This window comes from Branchiostoma lanceolatum, chromosome 1 (assembly GCF_035083965.1).
Source record: "Branchiostoma lanceolatum isolate klBraLanc5 chromosome 1, klBraLanc5.hap2, whole genome shotgun sequence".
Lineage (NCBI taxonomy): Eukaryota > Metazoa > Chordata > Leptocardii > Amphioxiformes > Branchiostomatidae > Branchiostoma > Branchiostoma lanceolatum.
In genome coordinates this window covers 9,780,400-9,803,810 of record NC_089722.1, presented here as the reverse complement: position 1 = coordinate 9,803,810, position 23,411 = coordinate 9,780,400, and the positions used below count along the sequence as shown (strand labels likewise).

General features: G+C 40.9%; 3 protein-coding genes across 4 annotated transcripts; all 3 read left to right on the top strand.

Annotated features, from left to right (window-relative positions):
- The first annotated feature begins 99 nt into the window (after positions 1-99).
- Positions 100-8,684, top strand: LOC136432752 (protein-glucosylgalactosylhydroxylysine glucosidase-like). 2 transcript variants are annotated; one of them, XM_066424231.1, is made up of 10 exons: positions 100-153; positions 675-799; positions 1,185-1,387; positions 1,678-1,888; positions 2,040-2,842; positions 3,154-3,363; positions 3,766-3,995; positions 5,514-5,692; positions 7,217-7,344; positions 7,738-8,684. In XM_066424231.1, the coding sequence occupies exons 2-10, from the start codon at positions 693-695 to the stop codon at positions 7,794-7,796; spliced, it is 2,130 nt and encodes a 709-aa protein (XP_066280328.1). In that variant the 5' UTR covers positions 100-153; positions 675-692; the 3' UTR covers positions 7,797-8,684. The 2 variants fall into 2 exon arrangements, with proteins under 2 accessions (XP_066280328.1, XP_066280337.1); XM_066424240.1 differs by having other exon boundaries at positions 128-175.
- Positions 8,685-9,216: 532 nt separating this feature from the next.
- LOC136432743 (E3 ubiquitin-protein ligase Midline-1-like) lies at positions 9,217-16,533 on the top strand. The gene is made up of 5 exons (XM_066424219.1): positions 9,217-9,965; positions 10,264-10,359; positions 10,580-10,748; positions 11,263-11,327; positions 16,206-16,533. Exons 1-5 carry the CDS (start codon positions 9,312-9,314, stop codon positions 16,413-16,415), a joined length of 1,194 nt encoding a protein of 397 aa, XP_066280316.1. The 5' UTR covers positions 9,217-9,311; the 3' UTR covers positions 16,416-16,533.
- A 3,692-nt stretch (positions 16,534-20,225) lies between these two features.
- LOC136432728 (TLC domain-containing protein 4-B-like) lies at positions 20,226-23,354 on the top strand. Its single transcript, XM_066424200.1, has 5 exons — positions 20,226-20,705; positions 21,020-21,078; positions 21,371-21,462; positions 21,932-22,005; positions 22,374-23,354. The coding sequence occupies exons 1-5, from the start codon at positions 20,620-20,622 to the stop codon at positions 22,639-22,641; spliced, it is 579 nt and encodes a 192-aa protein (XP_066280297.1). The 5' UTR covers positions 20,226-20,619; the 3' UTR covers positions 22,642-23,354.
- Positions 23,355-23,411: the final 57 nt, after the last annotated feature.

Below are 23,411 nucleotides of genomic sequence, written 5' to 3'. Positions count from 1 at the left end.
AAACAAATGCTCTACATATTTTGTAGGGTCCCTTTCAGAATGGTCTCTTCCAAATGGTTTACAACAGTTTTTTTGCGTTTACGACACTTTATACCGCAAGTCAATACAACCTGGGGACTGACTATCACATGATCGTGTCCTTGTCGGGTGCAGGTGAGTTAAGCACGCTGACGTGGTAAGGTAGAGTTTGCGGAGGGTGCAAGGTGCATAATTGTCGTGGGTTCATGTTTGATTAACAACTGGCATTGGTAAATGTTTTCAAGAGCGTTCACTTTCACTTTTTTCGAACATGTTTACCGGACGCACTTCCGTACCGCCCATTTCCAACATGTTTGTTGTAATACATAATGTACCGGCCTTGCCATCCATTTGAAGTCATTATGTTCTTAAACAGCTATGATAGTGATAACATTTCATATAGGAAGTGGCTATTGACAGGATCATCCTGTCAGCAGTAGAAAAGATTACACTGCTGACAGGATCATCCTGTCAACAGTGCAAATTTTTCTACTGCTGACAGGATCGTCCTATCCCCATAGTCTCAGGCTTTGATATAAGAATGCCCTCATTTCAGAAGAGTCAACCACATGGCCACATATCCCAGAGTGCAAGTTCATGTTTTAATTGCTTGTGCTTGAGTATTTTAAATATTATATTGTGTTTTATCGATATAGGTGGTGTTTACTCAAGGTATGATGTCCAAGATGGGATGTCATGTGATGCTGCTTGTCTTGCTGCTGATCCAAGTCAGCCTTGCCATGGTGTTGGATGATGAGGCAACTGTCTTCAGATCCGACAGGTGGGATCTTAACAAGATGATCTAGATCTATTCAATGGTCTATTTTAGTTGTATTCACTGACTGTACACGGTGTACTTTGTAGCATTAGAATTCAGATCTCCCAGTAGTTTCAGGCTCATTATCAAGTATTAGATTGTGATACTCCAAAATCCTTGGCCTACGAACAGGATCATCCTGTCAATTGTTGGGAAAAGTCTGTTATTCACAGGATCATCCATCCTGTCATAAGTGCAAATTTTCTCTGGATAATCTTGTCAATAGGCCAATGATTTAAGTTCCACAATCCAATCCAACAGCCCTCAGAAGTCATGAATTAGAAAGGCCTCAATAAAACTTTATAACATCATCTTACTCCATTATAATGATAGTCATATCTCTTTCCAGCTTGCCCAGTAACAAAAACTTCATGGCAACGGTCGGTAATGGTTACGTCGCCACTACAGTCTACAGCGACACGATCTTCATGAACGGACTGTTTAACGGGGAGGGCGGGGCTAGTCACCGCGCCCGGATCCCTGCAACCGTGTCGGTGACAGTCAGTCTGGATGGAAGCACCAGCCAATCGTATGCCTTGGATGTTGCACAGGGTATGTCCAGTTTGTAACTAGTAACTGTAACAATAACAGTCATTTGAACCTACTGGTATTCAGCACAGGACAGCCCATACATTACTGTATGTCAGATATATTGTGAAAATATTTTTTGTCAACATCCCAACTGAAAATAGTTCAATGTAGCTCAGATTACTAACAGTTAATTAAGTTGATGCATGAAACATTTCTAGCTCCTGGGCCCTGGCGGTTTGATATGATAAGCTAAAAGGAAAACTTAGATAAATACTCAATGGTTGCAAATGTAACCTCTAATTTTCTTCCAGGAGTTTTCAGTCACATGATACAGTCCAAAGTGGCTAACGTGCAGCAACGGACATATGCTCACCAGTTCTACACTAGACTACTTGTGACGGAGATAACAGTCAACAGGACGGATGCCATATCTGAACCAATCAGAGTGGACCTGAAGAGCAACATGGGGGGTCCAAGTGATGATGTAGAGTTTCATGATGGTCCAGACTTTCAGGGAGGAAAGTAAGTTTGGTAATCTACTAAAACTTGAATTTTTTTCTGCTTTACCTACTAATGTTTACATTGACAACTGTTATATATGTTTTACTGAGTGATCATGATACCAACATGCTCAGTGTTTTAAAAAAACATTTATCATCTTTGGGTTTTTCAGGTACATGCTTGGTAAAATTAAGCAACCAGAGTTAAAAGGAGGAGATAAGCCAATCGTACATGTCCTGTGGACACCTGTCCCTGATAACATCACCCTCCCAGCTGACCAATCATCACAGACCTGGACATTCATCACATCAATCTCGTCCAATCAGAAGGAAGCAGAACAGTACTTCCATGATGGGACAAATCTTGCAGGCAAGGGTAGACTGTACACCAACCACACACAGTCCTGGCTGAAAGTGTGGGAGGAGGGCAGGATTGAAACAACTGGGAACCTCCAGCTTCAACAGGCTATCTATGGTAGCCTGTACTACATTCTCAGCTCTTTGCCTCCTCTGAATGCTCCAAAGGATTTTGAGTTTTTTGGGGTCAGCCCAGGAGGTCTGGCAAATGGTAAATACCAAGCAGACTACCAAGGCCACATCTTCTGGGACCAGGCAACTTGGATGTACCCTCCCATACTACTCCTCCATCCTGAGTTAGCACTGTCCATGTTGGAGTCTCGCACTCGTGTACTGGACGCAGCAAAGGATAACGCTCGGAAGAGGGGATACAACGGCGCAATGTTTCCGTGGGAAAGCGCGTACACGGGTCACGAGGTGTGTCCGGCACCAGGACCACTGAAGTACGAGCACCACGTGACAGGAGATATCGCGTTCGCTGCACAGCAGTACTTCCTGTCGACTATGGATGTGAATTTCCTGTTGTACAAAAAAGGGTATGACTTCATCACAAGTATGGCACAGTTCTGGGCAAGCCGAACACAGTATGATGATAAAAAAAAGAAATATGTTATAAAAGGTATGTGAAAGTTGACTATTTTTGTAAAATAATGAAACATTATCATTGATAACAACAAGATACTGTGTTATCAAAGATAGCCAGAAAGAACATTGCCTTGTAGGTCCGTAAGAGACACATCCTGTCCTTTGATGAGATTTTATCAAAATGCAAACTAAGATGTTAGAGTCTATCCAAGTTACATGTTGTTCTAAGAGTTTTTGGTAGTGCCCAAAAATCCTAAAGTCTTACATGTATATGATGATTGTGTATATATTATTATGTGTACAACATTATCATGACATTTTACTTGATTTATTCCTCTGTTCCAGCTGTGATGCCACCAGATGAGTACCATGAGAATGTAGACAACTCTGCCTACACCAACATTGTGGCCATGTACAGTCTGAAGTTTGCTTCCAAGATAGCCAAGTTGCTAGGGAAGGCCACACCCAGCAACTGGACAGACATTGTTGACAACATGTACATCCCCTTTGACAAGACTCTGCAGTATCATCCTGAATATGATGGCTATGATACAAGTATGTACAACTGATTTTTTCTTCTTCATAGAACTGTTTCTGGTTTCTTGTGACCAAGAAAAATGGCTTCAGTTTGTATAAACTAGGCTTGTAGATCCTTACATCACTATCATCACCTTTCACCCTCAAATCTTCAATTTTCTTAGATGTATACCCAAATCACCACAGTTACATATCATTGAATGCTTCGTTAATGAAGGTATTGACAGCCAGGTGATAAGATATGCCAAAAAACAGTTACTCATTACAGGCAACTAGATAAAATTTTGAAACAGACGTTTCAGACAGTATACGCTATCTTTCGTCAGTGACTAAAGGAAAAAACTGGAGAACTAGGTTTTATACCAAAACTCTGAATTGAAATGTTAATCAATGCTTACATTTGTTTTGTACCTCCACCAGACATCAAGATAAAGCAGGCAGATGTGATCCTGCTAGGCTACCCCCTGTTGTACAACATGTCTGAACAGGTCTACAGGAACGACCTGACCATCTACGAGCGGGTGACAGACGAGAAGGGACCTGCCATGACCTGGGGCATCTTTGCTACAGGATGGCTTCAGCTGGGCAACATCACCAAGGCTAACAGTCTCTTTGCCCGTAACTACAAAAACATACAAGAACCCTTCAAGGTTTGCTGTGAAAAAGAAATCTTTGAGTTTTCTTGACGTATTTTATATTCTATTTTGGAAAATGTGTACTGTTGTTTCAATTTTTATTGTACATGTTTGAGGGGAACCTAACAGTGGCATCTACATTTACCTTTTACCTAATACCCGTCCTCATGTTTAAGAGTCAGAGATCATGGTTATTTTTATTAAACCCTTCCAAACCTCAGTAACATAGTGGAAACATACTGGAATGTGTTCCCCCTATGTTTCCAATGTGTCACAGTAGGAAACACACAGGAAACCCAATGGAAACATATCTAATTTCCATGACCAACTTCTCCGCCCATGGAAACACAAGGAGCTGCCAGCCTAAGATACAGGATGCCCCCCTGTGGCATAAGAATCCTGTTGTTTGTTTTAGTAAGTCCTGCCAGATGGACCTTCTAATTGGGGAAACAGGGAGTTTGTGGTGAAGTTATGATAAACACTTCCTTGGACAATCAAGTCCTAACCCCCATTCGAAAGGAAATTCATCATTATGGTGGTGGAAGGAGGAGTAAATTGTTGCTTTTTGTTACTTTTGTCTTGTTACTATTCTGTCATAGCAGGGCTGTCTGGAATGAAAGTACATGTAGCTTGACCTAGTTTCTTGCAGTGCCCCAAAACAACAGCTATCACAAATGTTACTAGGGAACATCAGGGAACTAACATGCTGAGGAATTTAGTAGTATAGTCTGAGATGGAAGAGTTGTATGTGCTGCCAAAGTGGCATGGGTTGGACTGCCCTGACAGATCACATGACATGGCCTAACAGACCACATGATTCAGGCCATCCTTCCCTAGCTCCCTGTGGGTACCAGTATAGAGGCTGGTGGGCATTGAATGCCTCTCAGTCATGTCTGCAAGATGCGTATACAAGTTAAGACATTAACTGGGGATAAGACTTGATAATACAGCCCTGCAGTAAGAAGTCACCATTATTGGAGACCCAAAGTCAAGGTAGTTTAGCTCTGCTATCATATAGACTCATGTGTACTATGAGTATCAGCAAATCAGCTTTGTAGTCTCAAGTTGTATATTGAAGAACCTATACAGTTCATTCAGGAAATGTTCTGTACACAGTGTACCATGCCTTGGTAATGCGTGGATAATTGATTTTTCACACATAACAAGACACAGGAATAGGGAGAGGAGCCTGCTCTCCATCTTTACTTGCCTCTCCTTCTAGGAGTGATTAATTACCAGGAAACATAGTGGAAACACCCTTGAAACAGAGTCTCTAACTGGCGATAAGGAGACACATAGGAAATCCTTCCACTACACGTCCTCCAAAACAAACACTAGGAGACCTCTGAACAGGGAAAAGGGAGAGGACACACAGAGGAAACACCCCCTCTTCTTTCCAATATGTATCCCGTGTTTCCCCTGAGTTTCCATTATGTCACTAGCTTCCAGCAAAAGCATTCACCATTACCGGGCCTGCAAAAGAAATGCTTTAACATGCTTAATCATTGTCATGTACATTTGTCGCTTCCTCAGGTGTGGACAGAAACCAGTTTTGATGCCGGTGCTGTGAACTTCATGACCGGTATGGGTGGCTTCCTACAGGCGGTTATGAACGGTTACGGCGGGATCCGACTGAGGGAAAACCAGCTGGATTACTACCCGACCCTACCAGAAGACACCACCAACTTTAACATCATAGGGCTGGACTACAGGTCAGACCACTCACTACATACATGTAGGGATGGATTCTGCATTCTTTGTTCACAGCTGTAGACACAAATAACAATGTGGATCATAACTTAGATATTTTTTTTACTTTGCACTTGTATTCTAAACCTGACAAGATACGTTAGGGGTTGCCTTTCCATTTGGGGTTGTCTTTCCATTTGATATCAATACAACCTAATTGCCCAGGTGCAGCAAAGCACTGGTGGACTTGCACTGCCTCTGACAAGACAAGAATAGAGGCTGAACCAGGGCTCTAGCCAGCGCCAGTTTTGCCGTAAATTTACGGGACTTTGCTGCTGGTTACGGAAAAAAATTAAAACCAATCCGTAAACCTTGACGGACAAAAATCGGGAGAAAAGATATAGACAGGGCTTGAACTTTTGCAATGATCTCCAGAAAAGAAGCGGAAGTTTGAAGCGAAGGCGCGGAGCTTGCCAGTGGTTCGTGGGCCGAGAGAAAATCAGCCTCGTGCGCCCCCCTCCCCACTACCAGTGCCCCACTGGCCGATCGCATCGGGCTGGCGTTTTTTTCTGCTGTTTTCCCCGGTTCACCGCTAGTTATAGCCACACAAAAAATACTCCGGTAGTTACCAGCCAGTTTCCGTATTTTGTGGAAATATTGTTAAAGTTTACGCCGAGTTACATTTTGTACACGCACACTTTCTTCCCGCGAAAACTGGTGTTGAAAGTTTGAGACCTCAGAATCAGATGTTGTCTACGTAGCCAATAACAGCGTTCGTTCACGCCGCGTCACGGAAAATGGACCAATGACATACAAGTCTCGCGGTTCACGAGATGTTAGCTTTAGCGCGAATCCGCGAGGTTCTATCGGAAATTGATATTTGGTGCGACGATGGGGCTGTTTGTAGGCTTGAATCGACGAATTTTGATCAAATCAAGTGGAAGTTACCGGAGAAATCGACCATGGAAAACATGGAAGGAAAATATTGAACGTCTTTAGGGCGTTCTGTCCAAAGTAGGGTGTCTCATTTCCTACTATATTTAGTACAGGGCGCAAACGGGACCGGTGTTGAAAATGTTTTATTTCTGCCGACAAAATTCACGTGTATAATTGTCAAATATATAAGAAAGTTTTGTGGTGCTAAATTTAATTTATTTGCCGATTGGATACAACGAAGGCCTAAGTAATTTTTCACCAAAAGAGATGGCATCATTAAAGCTTTACCTACCAGCAAAACTTTCCCCTCAAAATGCTGGAGATAGCGTTTCAGAGGGTCTACATTTCAAATTTGAATACCCCCGGACCCCCCTAGAATTGTCGCGCCTACGGCGCGACGCCTCGCGCCTTCGGCGCTCGACATGTTAGGTTTATACCGAAAATTTGGGCTTACGGGATAAAATTTCAGGCTGGCTAGAGCCCTGGGCTGAACTGATGTGTACCCCGGCCCTGTTTTCTCTTCAGCTTCCCTTTCCAATAGTGGTACACTTTTGCTTAGGTTTTTGTATGGTTTGGATGGTTTCAAATAAAGTTTTCCCCTTGCCACGCAGACTAAACAAGCTGAACTTTGAAGCTGATTGTAACCAGATCCGCATCACGCTGACCCGACAGGACAAAGGTCACCAGCAGCTGAGACTGAAGGTCATGGCCACAGGGCAGGAACATGTCCTACAGCCAGGTGAACTCTCATATTTGTGATGATCTCTTTGAAAGATTTATTGTATATTGTTTAAGGACAATGGTGACCCAGTTGGCCCAAAAGCAACATACTATGTTGAGAATTATACTAACTGTTGTAATGCTAAGTTTTAAGGAAGTCATCCTAAAACTGGAGTGTGTGCCTGTGTGTATATGTCTGAGTGTGTTTACCTGTGTGTATATGTGTGTAAACATGTGTGTGTATGTTTGTTACTAAAAAAATCACTATGCTCAATTATTTCATTGTGCGAATTAGAATGTCTGAATACCATGATTTTTAACTACTATTAACTATGCCCTGGCTGACAACAAACACAATATAGAAGAATCCATCAACATTTTTTCATCCTAAAACATTTCCTTTATATTTCAGGAGTACCTGTGGTGTTTTCCCGTGGAGCTGCCTCAATATTCCCCCAGACAACCCTGTAGAACTGTGCCTTCTCCAATGTGTAGAGTTAATTTTAAGCTGAGTGCTTAATAATCATGGGTCGCTAGATATGACTTGCAGCTGTTGTGACATATTAAGAGAGAATATTATAGATTGAAATGAATTATGAGAGCTATTGTTTTATGATGATTGATGCTTATGTACTTAAGTTAAAAGTAGCCAGTTTCCTTCATTGTGGATGAGAGTAATCATAACTGCATACAAAGTGATTACTTTAGAATTGAAAGCAGCTCCTTTATATTTTTCTGGTCTCTCTGATGCTGTAGGGATCCACAAAATGGTACAACATAGACTAGTGTCTAAAAGAATGTATCCTTTTGCAGTTTGAGATTGCATGTGTTTGTTTCAAATTTATTTGAAAATATATGGTGTGTCAGCCAAATAGGATAAAAGAAAGAGATAGATTTATGTAGAAAATATTTGTTTTCATATGCCTTCCATCTGGAAAGAGTAAGGTTTTTCATTTTTGAAGAAAATTTGTTTTTTAAACAAAAATGAATATTTGATTATCTTGAAACTTGGTGACCATTCTCGTTGGTATTTTCAACACACATCCAGCACTATTCAGTGAGTGGCTGTGCCAAATACAAATACCTTATCTGCAGTGTCCATACTTTTCTTATATTGTACACATATTTGTACTTAAAAAGATGGTCTATTTGGTCCCCTTAGCAAAATATGACACCACTTTATACAGGAGTTTTCACAATTTCTGTATCTTCAGGATTGTTGTATGATATGATTTTTGATGTGTGACATTTGCTATATATACAGCTGATTTAGTAGCTGTTATTGAAACTGGGTAAGAGACCTATGGAGCTGAGAAAACGGAGCTTATGGAGGTATGAAAATAAAGAAAATGAGAGATACCCTGTTTCACGAGTTTCAATGTTCTCCTTCATCCATCTGCCCTTGTGTAATGTTTATTGTAAATAACGAATGGATTAGAATGAAGTAAAGGGTTTGAATATTGTATTCAGTAGTAACCGTCGAGTAAATTACAATGTAATTATATGATTTTGCAAATAAGTGTGGTTTTCTCTTGGTAACGTTACTATCTACCCAAAGAGGTTTTATAAAACCTCCTTGATCTACTGGTCATGTTTCCATAACCGTTGGCTTATGCGAGCTTCACTCAATTTTTTCATAAGAAACTAATAATTGAGTTTCAAATGCTCCTTTTTTTAAATGATGACAAAGAGGTGTCACAATGATTTATAAGATGGGTGCGTGGTCGTGTTAGCCGCAACTCAACAACGCGCAACGCCTAAGGGTACATACCAAACTGTTCACTATGTCACCTGGTAGAGCGTCGCTCATTGGTACGTCTTTCGCAGTTTATCCTTCACATCAGCCAATTGGGGGTTCGTTTATGGGTCAGTGTTACGCTTGTACATCGCTATTGGATAGTTTTGGACTGGCACCCTGCAGTTCCGGTTTAAACCGTCTACGTACTATTTAAAACCGCCTGTTAACTCACAGACTACTTGCTCTCAATGACATTCAAAATGGCGTCGGCACTAGCCGGAGAACTGACGTGTTCTGTCTGTTCCGAACTCTTCAGTTCCCCCGTCCTGCTGACGTGTCACCATAGCTTCTGTCAATTGTGTGTGAAAAACCTGGCTGAGGGTTTGGAGAGAACACAAGAAAATATCGTCGAGAATCACGGTGAGGCTGAAGTTGTCACCTGCCCACAATGTGCACAAGAAACGAGTCTTAAGGGCCAAGGGGTGGACAGTCTTCCAAGAAACTTTCTGCTACAGAACATCGTTAAGATCTACCTTAAGGACATGGAGAGGGAGCTCGAGGGAAGCCGGAAGATGTCTGTGAGTGAGTTTGAGGGCAAGCTTGTTCTGTGTGATTTTTGCGTGGGTTCGTCAGCGGCGGCCATGACGTGTGTAGAGTGCCGCCTGGCGTACTGTTCGCGGTGTCTCCCCGTGGTCCACCCGCCCAGGGGCAACCTGGCCAGACACACGCTCAGGAAACCAGAGGTGAAGGAAGAGGAGAGGATAAGATGTCCAGAGCACGGAGATACTGTGACGATCTACTGTTCGTCGTGCCAGAGCACCATCTGTATGCAGTGCGACCGGTCGGGACGTCACAGGGGCCATGACAGGTCGGACCTCTCCCATGCCTGCCAGGCAACTAAGGTGGGTCGGCGCACCTTTCACGTGTTTACACTGATAAACAAATTCTTTATGTGCAAGAATTATCGAATATGTTAGGGGGTACATCTATATGTATCAGTGTTTAATTTCACATATCAAGTGTGAATCTCACATGTATTAGTGTTGTTGTATGTCATTGAAGACATTTTGCGTCTTTCTTGACACCTGTTAAATGATAACATGCAGCATTTAAGTGAATGAGTCACATTATCGGTTATTTTGAGAAATAAAAGCAGTCTTTCTTACCCCGTGCATCGTGGATCTTTGATGTTTTTACCAGGATGATCTGGAAAGCAGCGTCCGGGGACTGAAAGAACGGAATTCAGAGATTGACAACTTTGTGAAGCGACTTTCCAAAGCCTGTGGCACTGTACAGGTATGAATGCATACTTCCCAAGACTTAAGTATATATTAATATATATCCCTTGCGAGAATTTTCATTGTTTGTCTTAAGATCTGCATGCGCAAAACTACATGTAGTCTTTTATATGGATGTCGTCACTTTACAAAATGCTAAACTGCCAGAAATTGTTTGTCACTTTTCTGATTTGTTTTGTTGTTATTTATTTGTTTGTTTATTTGTTTGTTTACTGTAGGTGAACGGCCTGCGGCTGGTAGAAGAGGTTCACCAGCAGTGTGTGGAGCTCCACCAGCTGATAGAGCAGCGCGAGCGGAGCATGCTGGGTACAGTGTACCGTGAGATGGAGAAGAAGCTGTGTGTGTTTGAAGACCAGATCACGGTGTACAAGGGACAGCAGCGAAAAGGTACAAACCGTTGGAACTGTTCGTATATTCGTTTATCATAAATACAAGTTGGGCTTAATATTTACAAGTTTTGTTCTCCAGACTATGCATGAGTTATAATTGTAGAATTAGAGTCATCCAGAATTGACCAAAAATGTCAGTACCGATCTTCCGTTGCCGGCTCAGTGAAGTGCGTGCTTGAGGACAAGATCACGGTGTACAGGGGACAGCAGCGGAAAAGGTCTGTACCGACGGTTGGGATTCTATGGACGTTTTGCTGCTTCATTGCGAGCATAAACAGCAGAGCTAGTCATTCACAGCATTACACAATACCACGTTTCTGTCAAATAAATGTTGGACTGAATCAGTTTTGTTCCCACGCAATGATTTAAATGAGTCCGATGACCACTCCAGAAACGGCGCCGGTGGTACTATATTCGCTGGCTGACCATATATTGCATATACTACTGCACCAAAAGTGACATATCAAACGATCGTACTCAATTGGTCTTTTCTTACGTTCCCCACACAACAGGAGAAGGTCTGGCGGCGTTCAGCAGGGAAGCGCTAAAGGAACAGGACCAGGCCACTTTTCTGCAGGTATAAATCTCGAGCTGCTATCATTTTTATCAGCCACTGATCATTAGATCGATGACACAGTACATTAGAAGACAACTTTGATCCAAACTTGATTCACATTAGGAAAAGAGTGCCAAAACATACAAGTACAGTTCACTCGATTATAGTTCGCCAATTTATTTATTAATTTTTTTTTTTATTAAACAACATAAACAACAGATACAGACAGGATGGCAACGAACTCAAGTTAACAAAACTTATATTACGTGCCATCATACAAAACAGGAATATCTTAAACAGTAATATACTTATCTACACAATAACAACAGAACAATGAAAGCGTTCAATACATGTGTTGCAATATGATTCGTTTCCCAAGCGCAAACCTCCCTTCCCCCCGACTAAATATAACTAATAGGATGGGATGTACCAATTTCAATGTGAGAACCGCTTCGTAAGTATAATATATTCTTGAGTTAAACTCATTATGTTACAGTTTGAACTGTGGGAGCAAAGAGATGATCCGTAGATTAACAGGTGTTTAATAGCATCGTCCGAGAGTGACTTGATGACGAAAATGTGTCCTATAATTTTGGAAAGTTGGTCAAGTAAAAGTAAACGCTGATTAATATGTAATGGACAGTGAAGTAGGAAATGAGAGATTGATTCGAATTGACACCCGCAGTAACATGCCGGGCTATCAACTAGCCCACGACTGAAGAGACTGTCATTCAAGCCGTGGGTGCCAATGCGAAATCGTGCCAAGAGTGAACAAGCATATCGGGGACCATAACTGAAATGACTAGGTTTGGAAGGTCGTACACATTTAAATAGGTACATCCGAAACTTAGAGTAGCTGTAACTTCGTATTCCAACATCCAGTTTGTTCCAATGAGTTAATGAGTATGGAACAAAGGACTTAACAAAACGGTTTGTTGAGCCTGTCAGCGATCTTAGATTCATTTTGTTACGAAGATCATACAAACATGTTGATGAAATGACTGCAGGGAGTAAATCAGACAGATAGCTACGAGTAACACCATGAATAATTTTGTAAAACAGTAATAGTCGATGAATGTGCCTCCTATCCGATAATGTCTCCCAACCGAGTTCCTTACAAGTTAAGGAGTACGATGATCCTTTGACAGCACCTGCAACAATAAGGGAACAATGATACTGTATTCTTTCTAAAAGTTGTGATTCTTCGTATGTGCAGCTCTGCCAAACGACATCACCGTACTCTAAGCAGGGACGAATAAACGATTTGTATGATATATCCAGAACATTACGAGGTAGTTTGAATTTCAATCCTTTAAATGTGGCCAAAGTTTTGGAAATTTTGTTCAACATGTAGTTGGTATGAGATTTCCAGGACATATCGGAGCTTAATGTAGCTCCGATATGTTTGTGGGAGGATACAGACTGGATAACACAATCGTTTAAGAGAAGAGGTGGGTGTACTAAATTTGCTCTTCTGGTTGAAAAGATCATTTCTACTGTTTTGGTTGGATTAAGTTCCATTAACCACTGAACAGCCCATGTGTGAATTTTTTCCAAATCAGCATTTAAACAGGAAGCGGAGTGAATCGGATTATCAACAACATGAAGAAGAGAGCTGTCATCAGCAAAAAGAAATGGCTGGGAGACAAGATTATCAACAATATCATTAATGTAAACAAGAAAGAATAAGGGACCTAACACAGACCCTTGTGGAACTCCAGCACTAACTAAACACCAGGAAGAACATGTACCGTCTATTACAACCCTTTGAGATCTGTCACTGAGATATGAATAAATCCAGTTTATAAGAGGCCCTTCAATCCCATTACAATGTAATTTGAAAATAAGGCCATTATGCCACACCTTATCGAACGCCCGAGAAAAATCAAGAAATACAGCTCGGACTTCTTTTCCGGTATCCAGGGCTTTTAAAATAGTATGACAAAAATACGCTAATTGACAAACAGTAGAATCGCCTCTTATAAAACCGGATTGAAGCCTATACAAAAGATTATTTTGCATCAGGTGGTTGTAAAGGTGCTTATAGACTATTTTTTCTAGGACCTTCGACAGGGTTGGAAGTAGGGACACGGGACGATAGTTGCTCTTATCACTAGCATCGCCCTTTTTGAAAATAGGTACAACATTAGCATATTTCCAGATTTTAGGAAAATGACCATGACACAATGATAGATTAAATACGTAACTAATTTTGTCAGCTATAAACGGAACAACTATTTTTAGGAAACGGTTGTCTATGTTGTCATATCCGTGTGACTTATGAGTATCTAGTTCTTTGACATAAAGTTGAACTTCTTCTGGAGTGGTGGTAACATGAAGTAAACGACTACTTGTCAGGTAGTGGAATTCAGGCAGCGATGCATTAGATTCATCTATGGAGGATTGAGAGACAAAGTATTCATTAAAAAGTGAAGCCTTTGCCATCGAGTCAACAATAAACGTGCTGCCTTCGTTCAAAGGGGGAATAGAAGTAATTGTTTTAGGTTTGTAAAAGTGTTTTACTACATGCCACCACTTCTTGCCAGATAAAGAAGGATCCTTTAAAGAGTCAGACAGACGACAAAAATACTTTGACTTGCTGGATGAGATGGCATTCGAAAGCTTATTGCGGATTTTACGGTATGCTGCCCAATTTACCTGAGAGTTTGATAGCTTAGCCAACTTATGAAATTTATTACGGGACCGCATAAGCTTCCGGATTTCTTTTGTTATCCAGGGTTTATCTTTTGGTCTAATTAATATGCTTTTGCTGGGGATACAAACATTTTTTGCCTCAATAATAAGTTTACATAGTTTTGACGCAGCTTCGTCTACAGATGGAAGGAGAAAAATGTCATTCCATTCCGAGCAGGAACAAAATTCAGACAGTTTATCGTAATCAATGCGAGAATAATCCCATACAGTCCGTGCATAAGGTTTGGGTACATACATCGAAAAGGCCATGGAACAAATGGTGGGACAGTGGTGACATCGTGAAAGAGGGTCTTGGACTGACACCGAGTCAACATAGTTTAAGGCATCGGTGAGTATAAGATCAATAAGGGAAGCGTGACGCGAAAGGTCACAGGTGGGCTCATTAACAATTTGTGTAAGATTCAGGAGCTGAGTAATTTGGTATAGCTCGGAGCCAATGGGAGAAGTTTTGTCCAGGTGCCACCATTGATGGTGTTTTGCATTAAAGTCACCGACAACTATAATGGCATCGGGACAGAATCAGAAAATGAAGACAGAAAATCAGCTGCAGTAGTTGCATCCTGGCCGGGCGGCCGGTAGTACACAGAAAGTAGAATGTTAAAAGATTTGATTTTCAGCTGAACCCAAATAGCTTCAAACGATTGGGGCTCAAGATCGGTGCGCCGTTTGAAAGCAATAGAAGACGAAACGTAAACCAGAACACCTCCGCCGTGCCTGTTTCGATCTCGACGGATCGGGGGCTGAAAATTCGGGATAGTAAGGTTTTCTGAGGTAACAACGTCACTTAGCCACGTCTCAGAAATTGCAATAATGTCAAGTTTGAATTGTTTAGACAACAAAGAAAGCTCATCCAGCTTCGTCCCTACAGTTATACTATTAACGTTGGCGTGTAAGATATTCAGGTATTTGGATGTAGTACTTGAACAGGTGGGTCCCGGATTAGGGTGAACATCATTTGATAAAACAATCAACAACAACAGTAACCACGTGTAAAGTGTAAACAAACTTGTACAGCAGTAGATCATAGCCGTGAAAACTGGGCCTTTGTTCAATACAAATTCATACCGTGTATAACTAATCCTCCCTGTTACTGCCCGGTTTTTGAGAAGCATCAATTGACAGAAGGCGGAGGTCTCAAGGGCAGCAAACTTGTCACGAAGACACGGGGAAGGGGGAAGGATATGCGCTTGACTAAACCCCGATTACATACATACATATCAAAATACAAAATGATGCTTTCAAGTGACTTACGACGGAATACAAACAAACGAATACAGACGATGGGATACATAATTACGACTTTATAGGTCATAGTAAATAGCAAAACACGGTAAGTTCTCAAGAAAACGTCTCTCTCGGCCTATACAGTCCTCCTTTATCGTCCGTTCTAAATACAAATAAACAGAACAAAAATTTCAACGGACTCAGAGAGAGAAATGAAACAGACGATCAAGATATGCTGGATGAAAAGTCCAGACGCCCAGACGTGCCGGCTTAAATAATACAGGTTATATTTACTGTCCCTGATGAGAAGACTTGAAGTAATCCTCAGGTGATGTGAAGGTCTTTCCTGCTACGCAGAGAGTCATGGATGCTCCTTGGAGTCGGAACCTGGGTCTGGCGCCCTTGGCCTTGGCATGTTTGTAGGCTTCGCGGAGCTGTTGTTTCTGCTTCTGGATCGCCACAGGAAGGTGCTCGCTAACTCCGATCCCTGACTTTGGCTGGAGACGGTAGGCATGGCGCAAGACGTTGTCCCACTCAAGCATTGAAACAAATTTTACAATGATAGGATTACCGTTCATCCGCGGCATGCGGTGCACGTTGACGAAAGAGAAATTCCTGGCATTCACGACCCCCAGTTTATTGACAAGAAAGTCGTAGGCTTCTTCGACCACATCTTCTTCTGTCTTGGACGGGATCCCCCAGAGAAGAAGGTTCTGTTTCTTAGAGTAGATCTCGTTGTGAAGAAGTTTATCTTCAAGCTCGTTGATGCGTTTGTGGAGATTCTCCGATTCTTTCTTCGCATCCACTTTGACCCCTTCGATTTCTTGGTGTGCAAACGCCAATTTATGTTACTGGTATCAATACTCCGGTTGCTTTTTCTATATTTTTACCTGCTCCCGTGAATAATTCAGATACATTCGCTGTCTTAATAGTTACCGGATATGCTTCTTTCCTTTACAGACGGTACACTCCTTGATATCCCGGGTACGAGAGACCACAGAAGACCGGCCGGCCCTCACGTTCCAAACGCGGCCAAGTTTTGAAAACCTCAACCTCGACTTGGAGAACGCGAAGACCCAGCTGGAAAAGATCGACCTGTTGGACAACAACAACCTCCTGTCAGATTCTAACGTCAAACTGGAGAGGAGACTCAGCGAGAGGAGTGTTTAGATATCTACCATAATCAACATAAAATTCAATTATTATCTAATAGGACTACATGACATACGTATGCTAAAGGATAAGACTGTAGATCAAAATACTTAATTCTGGTCTAATTAGTCCATTGTATATCTTATATTTACCCACTCGCAAGTCAAGATACATTTGCATAAATTATTGTCTTGCACAGAGGTACATGAAGAAAAAAAATCAAGAGCCACAAGTAACACTATATAGTATTTTCAAGACACCCCAGAAGTGCTGTCGCATGCCTGTCCCCCACCTTAAAAACAGCCCTTTAGATTAATGGGCTACGCTCACGTAACAAATTTTAAGAGGGAATGCGAAGCCTTGCAGCTGGTTAAAATAGTAATCACTTGAATCACAATGGTATAACAGATTAATGACATGTATTAAGCACACATCCGATCGGCTATTGTTAGGCATGCGCAGTAGCGTCTGACTTCCGCAGCAAAATTCTAACTTATAAGGAGATGCCCAGTGAGATTATCTACATGTATATAGTAGACACATATTGTGTCATTCTTTGATACTGCCATAGATGATATGTTAAGACATATGTTTGATTTGCTGTTCTCTGGTGTATCATCGATTGTCAACAATTCTAATCTCATTATATGAATAACAGTAGAGACAATCTATCTAATAGTGTGCATTCTAATACTCTAGAACAGTATGTTGGTAACATTAACAGTACTAGTATGTTGCGTCAGGAATGTATAACATGTCGTTTTTGCATAGAGTTGTATATAAATTGGCCTACATATTAGGTAGATGTATGAACAGTTAAGATAATATCTCTGTCTTGGTATGCGGTAGTATTGTATTAGAAGACGATGTAAATTCAGCCCATCAAGCGACTCCCCTGGCGCCCAAGATTATATTGCACCGTTGAGTAATTGAAAGGATCTATTGACAAATAAAGAAAAACACCACCTGCTTTATCTTTATTGCTTTACAAAATAGAATTGAAATCTGGATCTGATAGAGCTTCAGAAAGTGAGCATTACTGGATTTAAATGTTAACTCGACAATTTAAAGTCTAGTTGTGGAAACATAATTTACGACATAATATACCATTGCTTTGTTGGTGAAATTTCTGAAGTCTTATCATTCTTCATTTTAGATAGTCGCCTATTCGAAAACAACGCCTTAGTCACTTTTGAGGTCGCGGCCGGGAGACTCTCGGCTTTCTAGAATATGGAACTACGTTCGTCTTGAAGTCACTAACATCCGGACATCTTTACATGCAATTAGAATTACCTTTTCTAAAACAAGAGTTGACATAAAATCTATGGAACTTAAGACACCGCTGCAGGATCCTATGTCCCAACGTGGTCATCTGTAGAAGCGCCTGCTAGGGCATCTGCCCCTTGACCAAACTGTTCATCCGCTTGAAAATTCAGCATATACCACGAAATGATATAAGTTTATTGCAAATTCCTGCCCGAAGGCTAATTGCAAACAACATACATAGAATAACAGGGAACAGAATAGGTATAAAAGCGACTAGACTGGACTATACAAACGTAATTACCTTCGCCGAGAAGGTTATGCAGAGGGTAGCGTTTGTGTGTGTGTGTGTGTGTTTGTGTGTTTGTAACGTACAGCATAACTCGAGAAGGCTTGGATGGATTGTCTTGATATTTGGTAGGTGGGTAGGTCTTGATGAGACTAGGAAATGATTAGATTTTGGGTCCCCTAGCGGCTTGTTACGGTACTGCAGCGCAACTTCCTGTTCTGATATCTCGTGTTCTGGACATGCTATGAAACTGATTTTTGAGTGGTAGATAGCTCTATGGGCAGAGAGTAAGTGGTACGGGTTTGGGCCCCCTAGCGGCTTGTTTGGAACTGCAGGAGCAGGTTTTGGTTCAGACTTTGAAAGGGAATAACTCAAGAAGGGCTTGATGGATGGTCATGAATTTTGGTAAGTAGATAGCTTGAGTGATGACGTACATGATTAGATACTTATTATGTAAATCATTATCTAATTTGCATAATTAATGAGGAAAGTTTATACAGCCGCCAAATTCCATGGTAGGACTCTCAAACATGTGACATATGTAACTGAAGAAGAGAGAAATATTAATAGATATCAATTATGCAAATGAAGACCTCATTTGCATAATTAATGAGAAAATACTATAACTCAAGATGGGCTAAATGGATGTTAATGATTTTTGGTATGTAGATAGCTTACGTGATGCTTTGTCTGATTGGACGATAATTATGCAAATCGGATTCTAATTTGCATAATTAATGAGACAAAAACCCGCTGTGTTCCATGATATGACTATTGAAATATGTGACATTTGTTACTGAGGAATTTTGATAGATAAAAAATATGCAAATGTAGGCCTAATTTGCATAATTAATGAGAAACTACTACAGTTCCATACAGGTACATGATTCCAATTTCATACTTGTGTCATTTGGAAGTTATGTGACTATGAACATCGTTGAATCAAATTATGCTAATAAGGACCTCATTTGCATAATTCATGTTAAATGTTACTTTGTTAGCATAACCTTCTTTGTTAAGCTCATACTTTTGTTTTTTGGGTGAAGAAGATCAACTGGTATGATTTATAATTGATGAGAAACACTCCTGATACGTCAGTCAAAAAGGTTAAAATCATTTGGCGAAGGTATGAGGTCGTGGAACTCTAGTTGTCTATAACTAGTGAAGTGTTTGACTTCTCTTTTGTGAACAATGGAAGGCGTAATGTTCCACCTTTTCTATAATTTGTAGGTTTTTGGTAGTTAAAAGTCTTTTCTTTGTCTGTAAGCTTAGAGAATTTCGGATAGATTTTAGTGGTCTGAATCTGCAACTCATTTCGTGCAATATCATGTAATAACAAAGACATACAGACCGTAGTCGAACTGAATGTAATCAATGATAAAAAGCCTGTATAAATGTGCTGTACTAATCAAAATCATAGTACAGGACGCGTTGTACCCAGAACTACGTTCCACATATGGTGGTATCGTCTTCAACGCCAGAGCATGGTATCAAACATGGACGTACCAGCAATGACACCGTTGTCAGACCCGGGAGATCTCTTTGGAGCCGGGCGGGACTAACCGCCAACAAGGACGGGCACTGTTGGTAACTTTCCCCCTCCCTCTCAGTAAAGTGTGTTCTTTATACTGTACATCATATCATGTGACTGACTCAGTCTATGTGTAGATTCTGCAAGCTGGCAATAGATTACTTATATGTTTTCTAGTCACCACAGCCAACCACAATGCATCAATACCCACATTCTTCAAACCCGCCTCGTCCGACGGACAGGACGATTCTATTTCAATCTGGGGAAACTGTCTAAGAGAAATGCCTGGCTGATCAGCCAACTCAACACTGGACACAACAATGAAGAGATAATTAATAGTTTAGCGACGTCTAAAGCATACAAAGTGAAGAAAATGGGTGGAAAATGTTGATAAATGCTTACCCAGATATGCAAATGGCCACAGATGGACGATTCCTAAATTGTCGCCTTTCAAAGTGTAGAGCATGTATAGTATAATCCATACGACCATAGTTTGATCTGGAGCTGAAGGCAAGTAGTGTCCACCACACCACGATGGCTTACAACAACTACCACATCATGACGATGGTTGCTAGTTTCTTCACCCATCTAGCCATCTTCAAATGGTTGGCCCCTTGGATGTTGAGGAAAGTGTCATCTGTTTTTGCTACTTTGCGTAAGGACAAACAGATTGTGCTGAGAAACCAGTATGTATCCTAAGTTGTCTTCAAAGTTTTGGTATAAAACCTCAGGTTTTCCAGTCCTATCCTTAGTCACTGACGAAATACAGCGGATGTTGTCTGAAACGTCTGACTGTTTCAAACTTTTATCCAGTTGCTTGAGTATTTTCGCCGCAGTTAGTATGTATCTCATCTGACAGAGACCAAATGTAGCTTTCGTGGATGTGTACAGCCACGTATATGCACTCAATTGCTAAAAGGGATGGCACATTGATATACGGATGTAAAAGAACAAAGCTAAAACTGCTTTTTTTACTAGAGTTCGCATTTAACAGCTGGTCCATGTGGATCCTTTTACGATATTTATGAATCCAAGGAGCTTAGGAAAGATAATGCAATAGTCTTATGTGTACTTCAATGGTTATGACTGTCTCTTGGATTTAAGCACTATTTAATCATGTCTAAATCCTTCTCAGTGTGATGTCCGCCTTCCATGGAGCGGTTGCCGGGGGCATGGGCTTGTACGTCTTCCTGTGTCCGGGCGGTACGCTTCCCGATCAGATATGGTAAGCTCTCCTTTTTTTCTTATCGCATTCTGTGGTCTTCTGCCCATCACTTGAGGTCAATGAGGATGAGGGCGTTATTCTGTCGCCGGAAAACGTCACGCATGAGCGTCCTCGATATTTTCTTAAGTCCTTGAAAAAAACATAAAAAAATATTGTAAGCTATACACGAGTTGACATTTCATTAATACATGTGTAATACCTTGTTTTAAATCCACATTCATATATATATATATATATATATATATATATATATATATATATATATATATATATATATATATATATATGCATACATGTATATCCTTCTCATACAGGTATGAATCGCCTCCGTTCAGATATACTGTGTGCATTGTAATGGGGTACGCAAAGGCAGGTACGTACTATATCATAGCTATATCATAGCGTTAAGTGGAACAACCACATTGCGAGGTACATGTAACGTTGAAAGATTGCCAGTTGTACAAGTGAGTCATTTCATAGAACTTAAGCATGTTAGAAAGTCTGTTTATAAGGCATGAAGGGCAACTGAAAGAAAGTTGAGAATAAGTGAATATTTTTGCCGCCTCCACTTCGAACTTTTCAAGTGGCTAATTCCTTAGGAAATAGTCTCAGAACCACAAGTAACAATTCTTGTAACATGGACGTTACATCATTTTCCCCTACAGACACGCTTCTAATGGTGTTGAACACCTGCCTACAAGACCGGATAATGATCACGCACCACGTGGTTATGTATACAGCAGCATATGCTGGATCTGTAAGCTATCTTCTACGTACATTGTACTTTTGGGATTAACGCTTCCATTGGGCAACTAGGTGAAAGTTACGTGACCATATATCTTTGGGAGTTTGTAGTCTGTCTCATCTCTCCAACCACATGTGTATATAAGAGAAATAATGTTAAAAACGTACAAGGTTCGGACGTGCGCCTGGGTTACCAAATAAATGACAATGACAATGATCTTCATTTGCACGTTCATGCCCACATGGGCTAAATGCAGTACAGTAGTTTCAATATCACATGAAACGTATTCAGTGTGTGAGCAAGACTTGTTGTTTCCAGATGTCCATGACTGTGAAATGGCGTACAAAGATGATGTACTTTATCGTCAAGGTACAGTTTAAAAGAAACTTGAATGTTCTTTTCAACTTGAAATGGTGAACAAATATACAGTCCTGTTTAGTTAAATAGACTTAAACACGACCTATACTTGTCCCCTTTGCAGGTGATACCTGTCCTGCCGTACTATGGCAACCTTTGGCCTCTCATGGAACTGTCCTCTCCCTTTGTCCATCTCAGGTAATATGGCTTATGCTTAGGTCACATTTCCAACCCGGGGCCCGGCCGGGCAGCTTGCGGGAACGAAAAATATGATGTAAAAGACAACAAAAGACAACAAAACGTTAAAAATCACTCCTAACTACAAATTGTGTATTTTCTTGATATGCATTTTCTATTTTTCGTTTTCGCCGACACCCCGGCCGGGCCCCGGATTGGATATGTGACCTAAGCATTAGGTAGAACATTTCAAACTTACACTAATAAAAAAAAATTAAGACATGTTGTTGCATCCCCATATACCATGTTTTGTGCACATGGTTTAATCATTACTGGAGAATGGACAGATACTTACAACACACATTCCGCTTCTACTTTTTCTTCTTCAGGCTGATTTTGTACCGCCTGGGTCAGGAGCGTTCTCGTCTGTACATGCTGAACGGGATCCTCATGTTGGTGACGTTTTTCACCTGTCGCGTGGCGCCCATCCCTTTGTGGTTTCAACTGGCTGAACCAATGGCAACCGGACAGCTGCACGAAATCGGACCGTTACTATTGTTTGCTGTAACAATCCTGAATCCCACTATCTATGGCATGAACCTATACTGGTTCACTAAGATGTGTAAGCGAGCATATCAACACCTATATCACTCCTAGATGGCAAACACGACGTTTCCTCATCTATTTTCACTTTAGGCCACATTGACTTGAAATTTCGCAAACACCCAGAGAATCCTGCCAGAGACCAATGTATATATATATAATATGCTACTGTCCAATCCAGATTTGGTGACTGATTTTGTTGCGTGTAATAACTAATATGCACAAATAAAGATACGAATGATTCCCATTTGTTTTACAATGTACCCGCTATCCAATCAGGAGTGTATTTTTGCCTGGGATGAGAGGAATTCTGGCTAGATTTAAAGATCAACAAGCGACAAAACTTAATGGCGCAGCCTATATGATAAAATCAGCTTGATCCTGTGGACCATTTTAATTTGTTTATAACTGTCAGTGATAAGATCTATTCGTCGCTGCCACGCCAACCTGAACCCAACTCTTCTTAACAGGATAGCAACCAACCAGTCAGACTGCAGGCACTTTACGTATGGCACTTTATTGTTCTGTGAATAAACCGTGGGCTGTTATCTGGAAGACCTTTGTTCTTTGTTTGGGTTCGGACCGTGTATGCATATGGCAGCGCTGTAAGGACAGGTCCATTTCAAAATCTAGAGTAGGGGCGAAAGGAAGTTGTGAAACTTTATTTGAAAGGATGTCAGTCGCAGATGTTGATGGATGTAAGAGAAAGCAATGACAGTTTAACATAGTATACGATAGGCAAGAATTCAAAGTGTAACGTACTTTTATGTGTTAGGGAAATAATTAACTGTAGTTAATCTTATCAGAACAACCAATAAGGTGGT

Bases quoted from the DNA above. Each gene is read 5' to 3' on its own strand.
- LOC136432752 (XM_066424231.1), top strand. From the start codon at position 693: ATGATGTCCAAGATGGGATGTCATGTGATGCTGCTTGTCTTGCTGCTG. The intron at 3,996-5,513 runs GTTTGCTGTGAA...TCGCTTCCTCAG, and splicing joins ACATACAAGAACCCTTCAAG to GTGTGGACAGAAACCAGTTT. The intron at 5,693-7,216 runs GTCAGACCACTC...CTTGCCACGCAG, and splicing joins ATCATAGGGCTGGACTACAG to ACTAAACAAGCTGAACTTTG.
- LOC136432743 (XM_066424219.1), top strand. From the start codon at position 9,312: ATGACATTCAAAATGGCGTCGGCACTAGCCGGAGAACTGACGTGTTCT. The intron at 10,749-11,262 runs GTACAAACCGTT...CCCACACAACAG, and splicing joins CAAGGGACAGCAGCGAAAAG to GAGAAGGTCTGGCGGCGTTC. The intron at 11,328-16,205 runs GTATAAATCTCG...TTTCCTTTACAG, and splicing joins ACCAGGCCACTTTTCTGCAG to ACGGTACACTCCTTGATATC.
- LOC136432728 (XM_066424200.1), top strand. From the start codon at position 20,620: ATGTCCGCCTTCCATGGAGCGGTTGCCGGGGGCATGGGCTTGTACGTC. The intron at 20,706-21,019 runs GTAAGCTCTCCT...CTTCTCATACAG, and splicing joins ACGCTTCCCGATCAGATATG to GTATGAATCGCCTCCGTTCA. The intron at 21,463-21,931 runs GTAAGCTATCTT...TCCCCTTTGCAG, and splicing joins CAGCAGCATATGCTGGATCT to GTGATACCTGTCCTGCCGTA.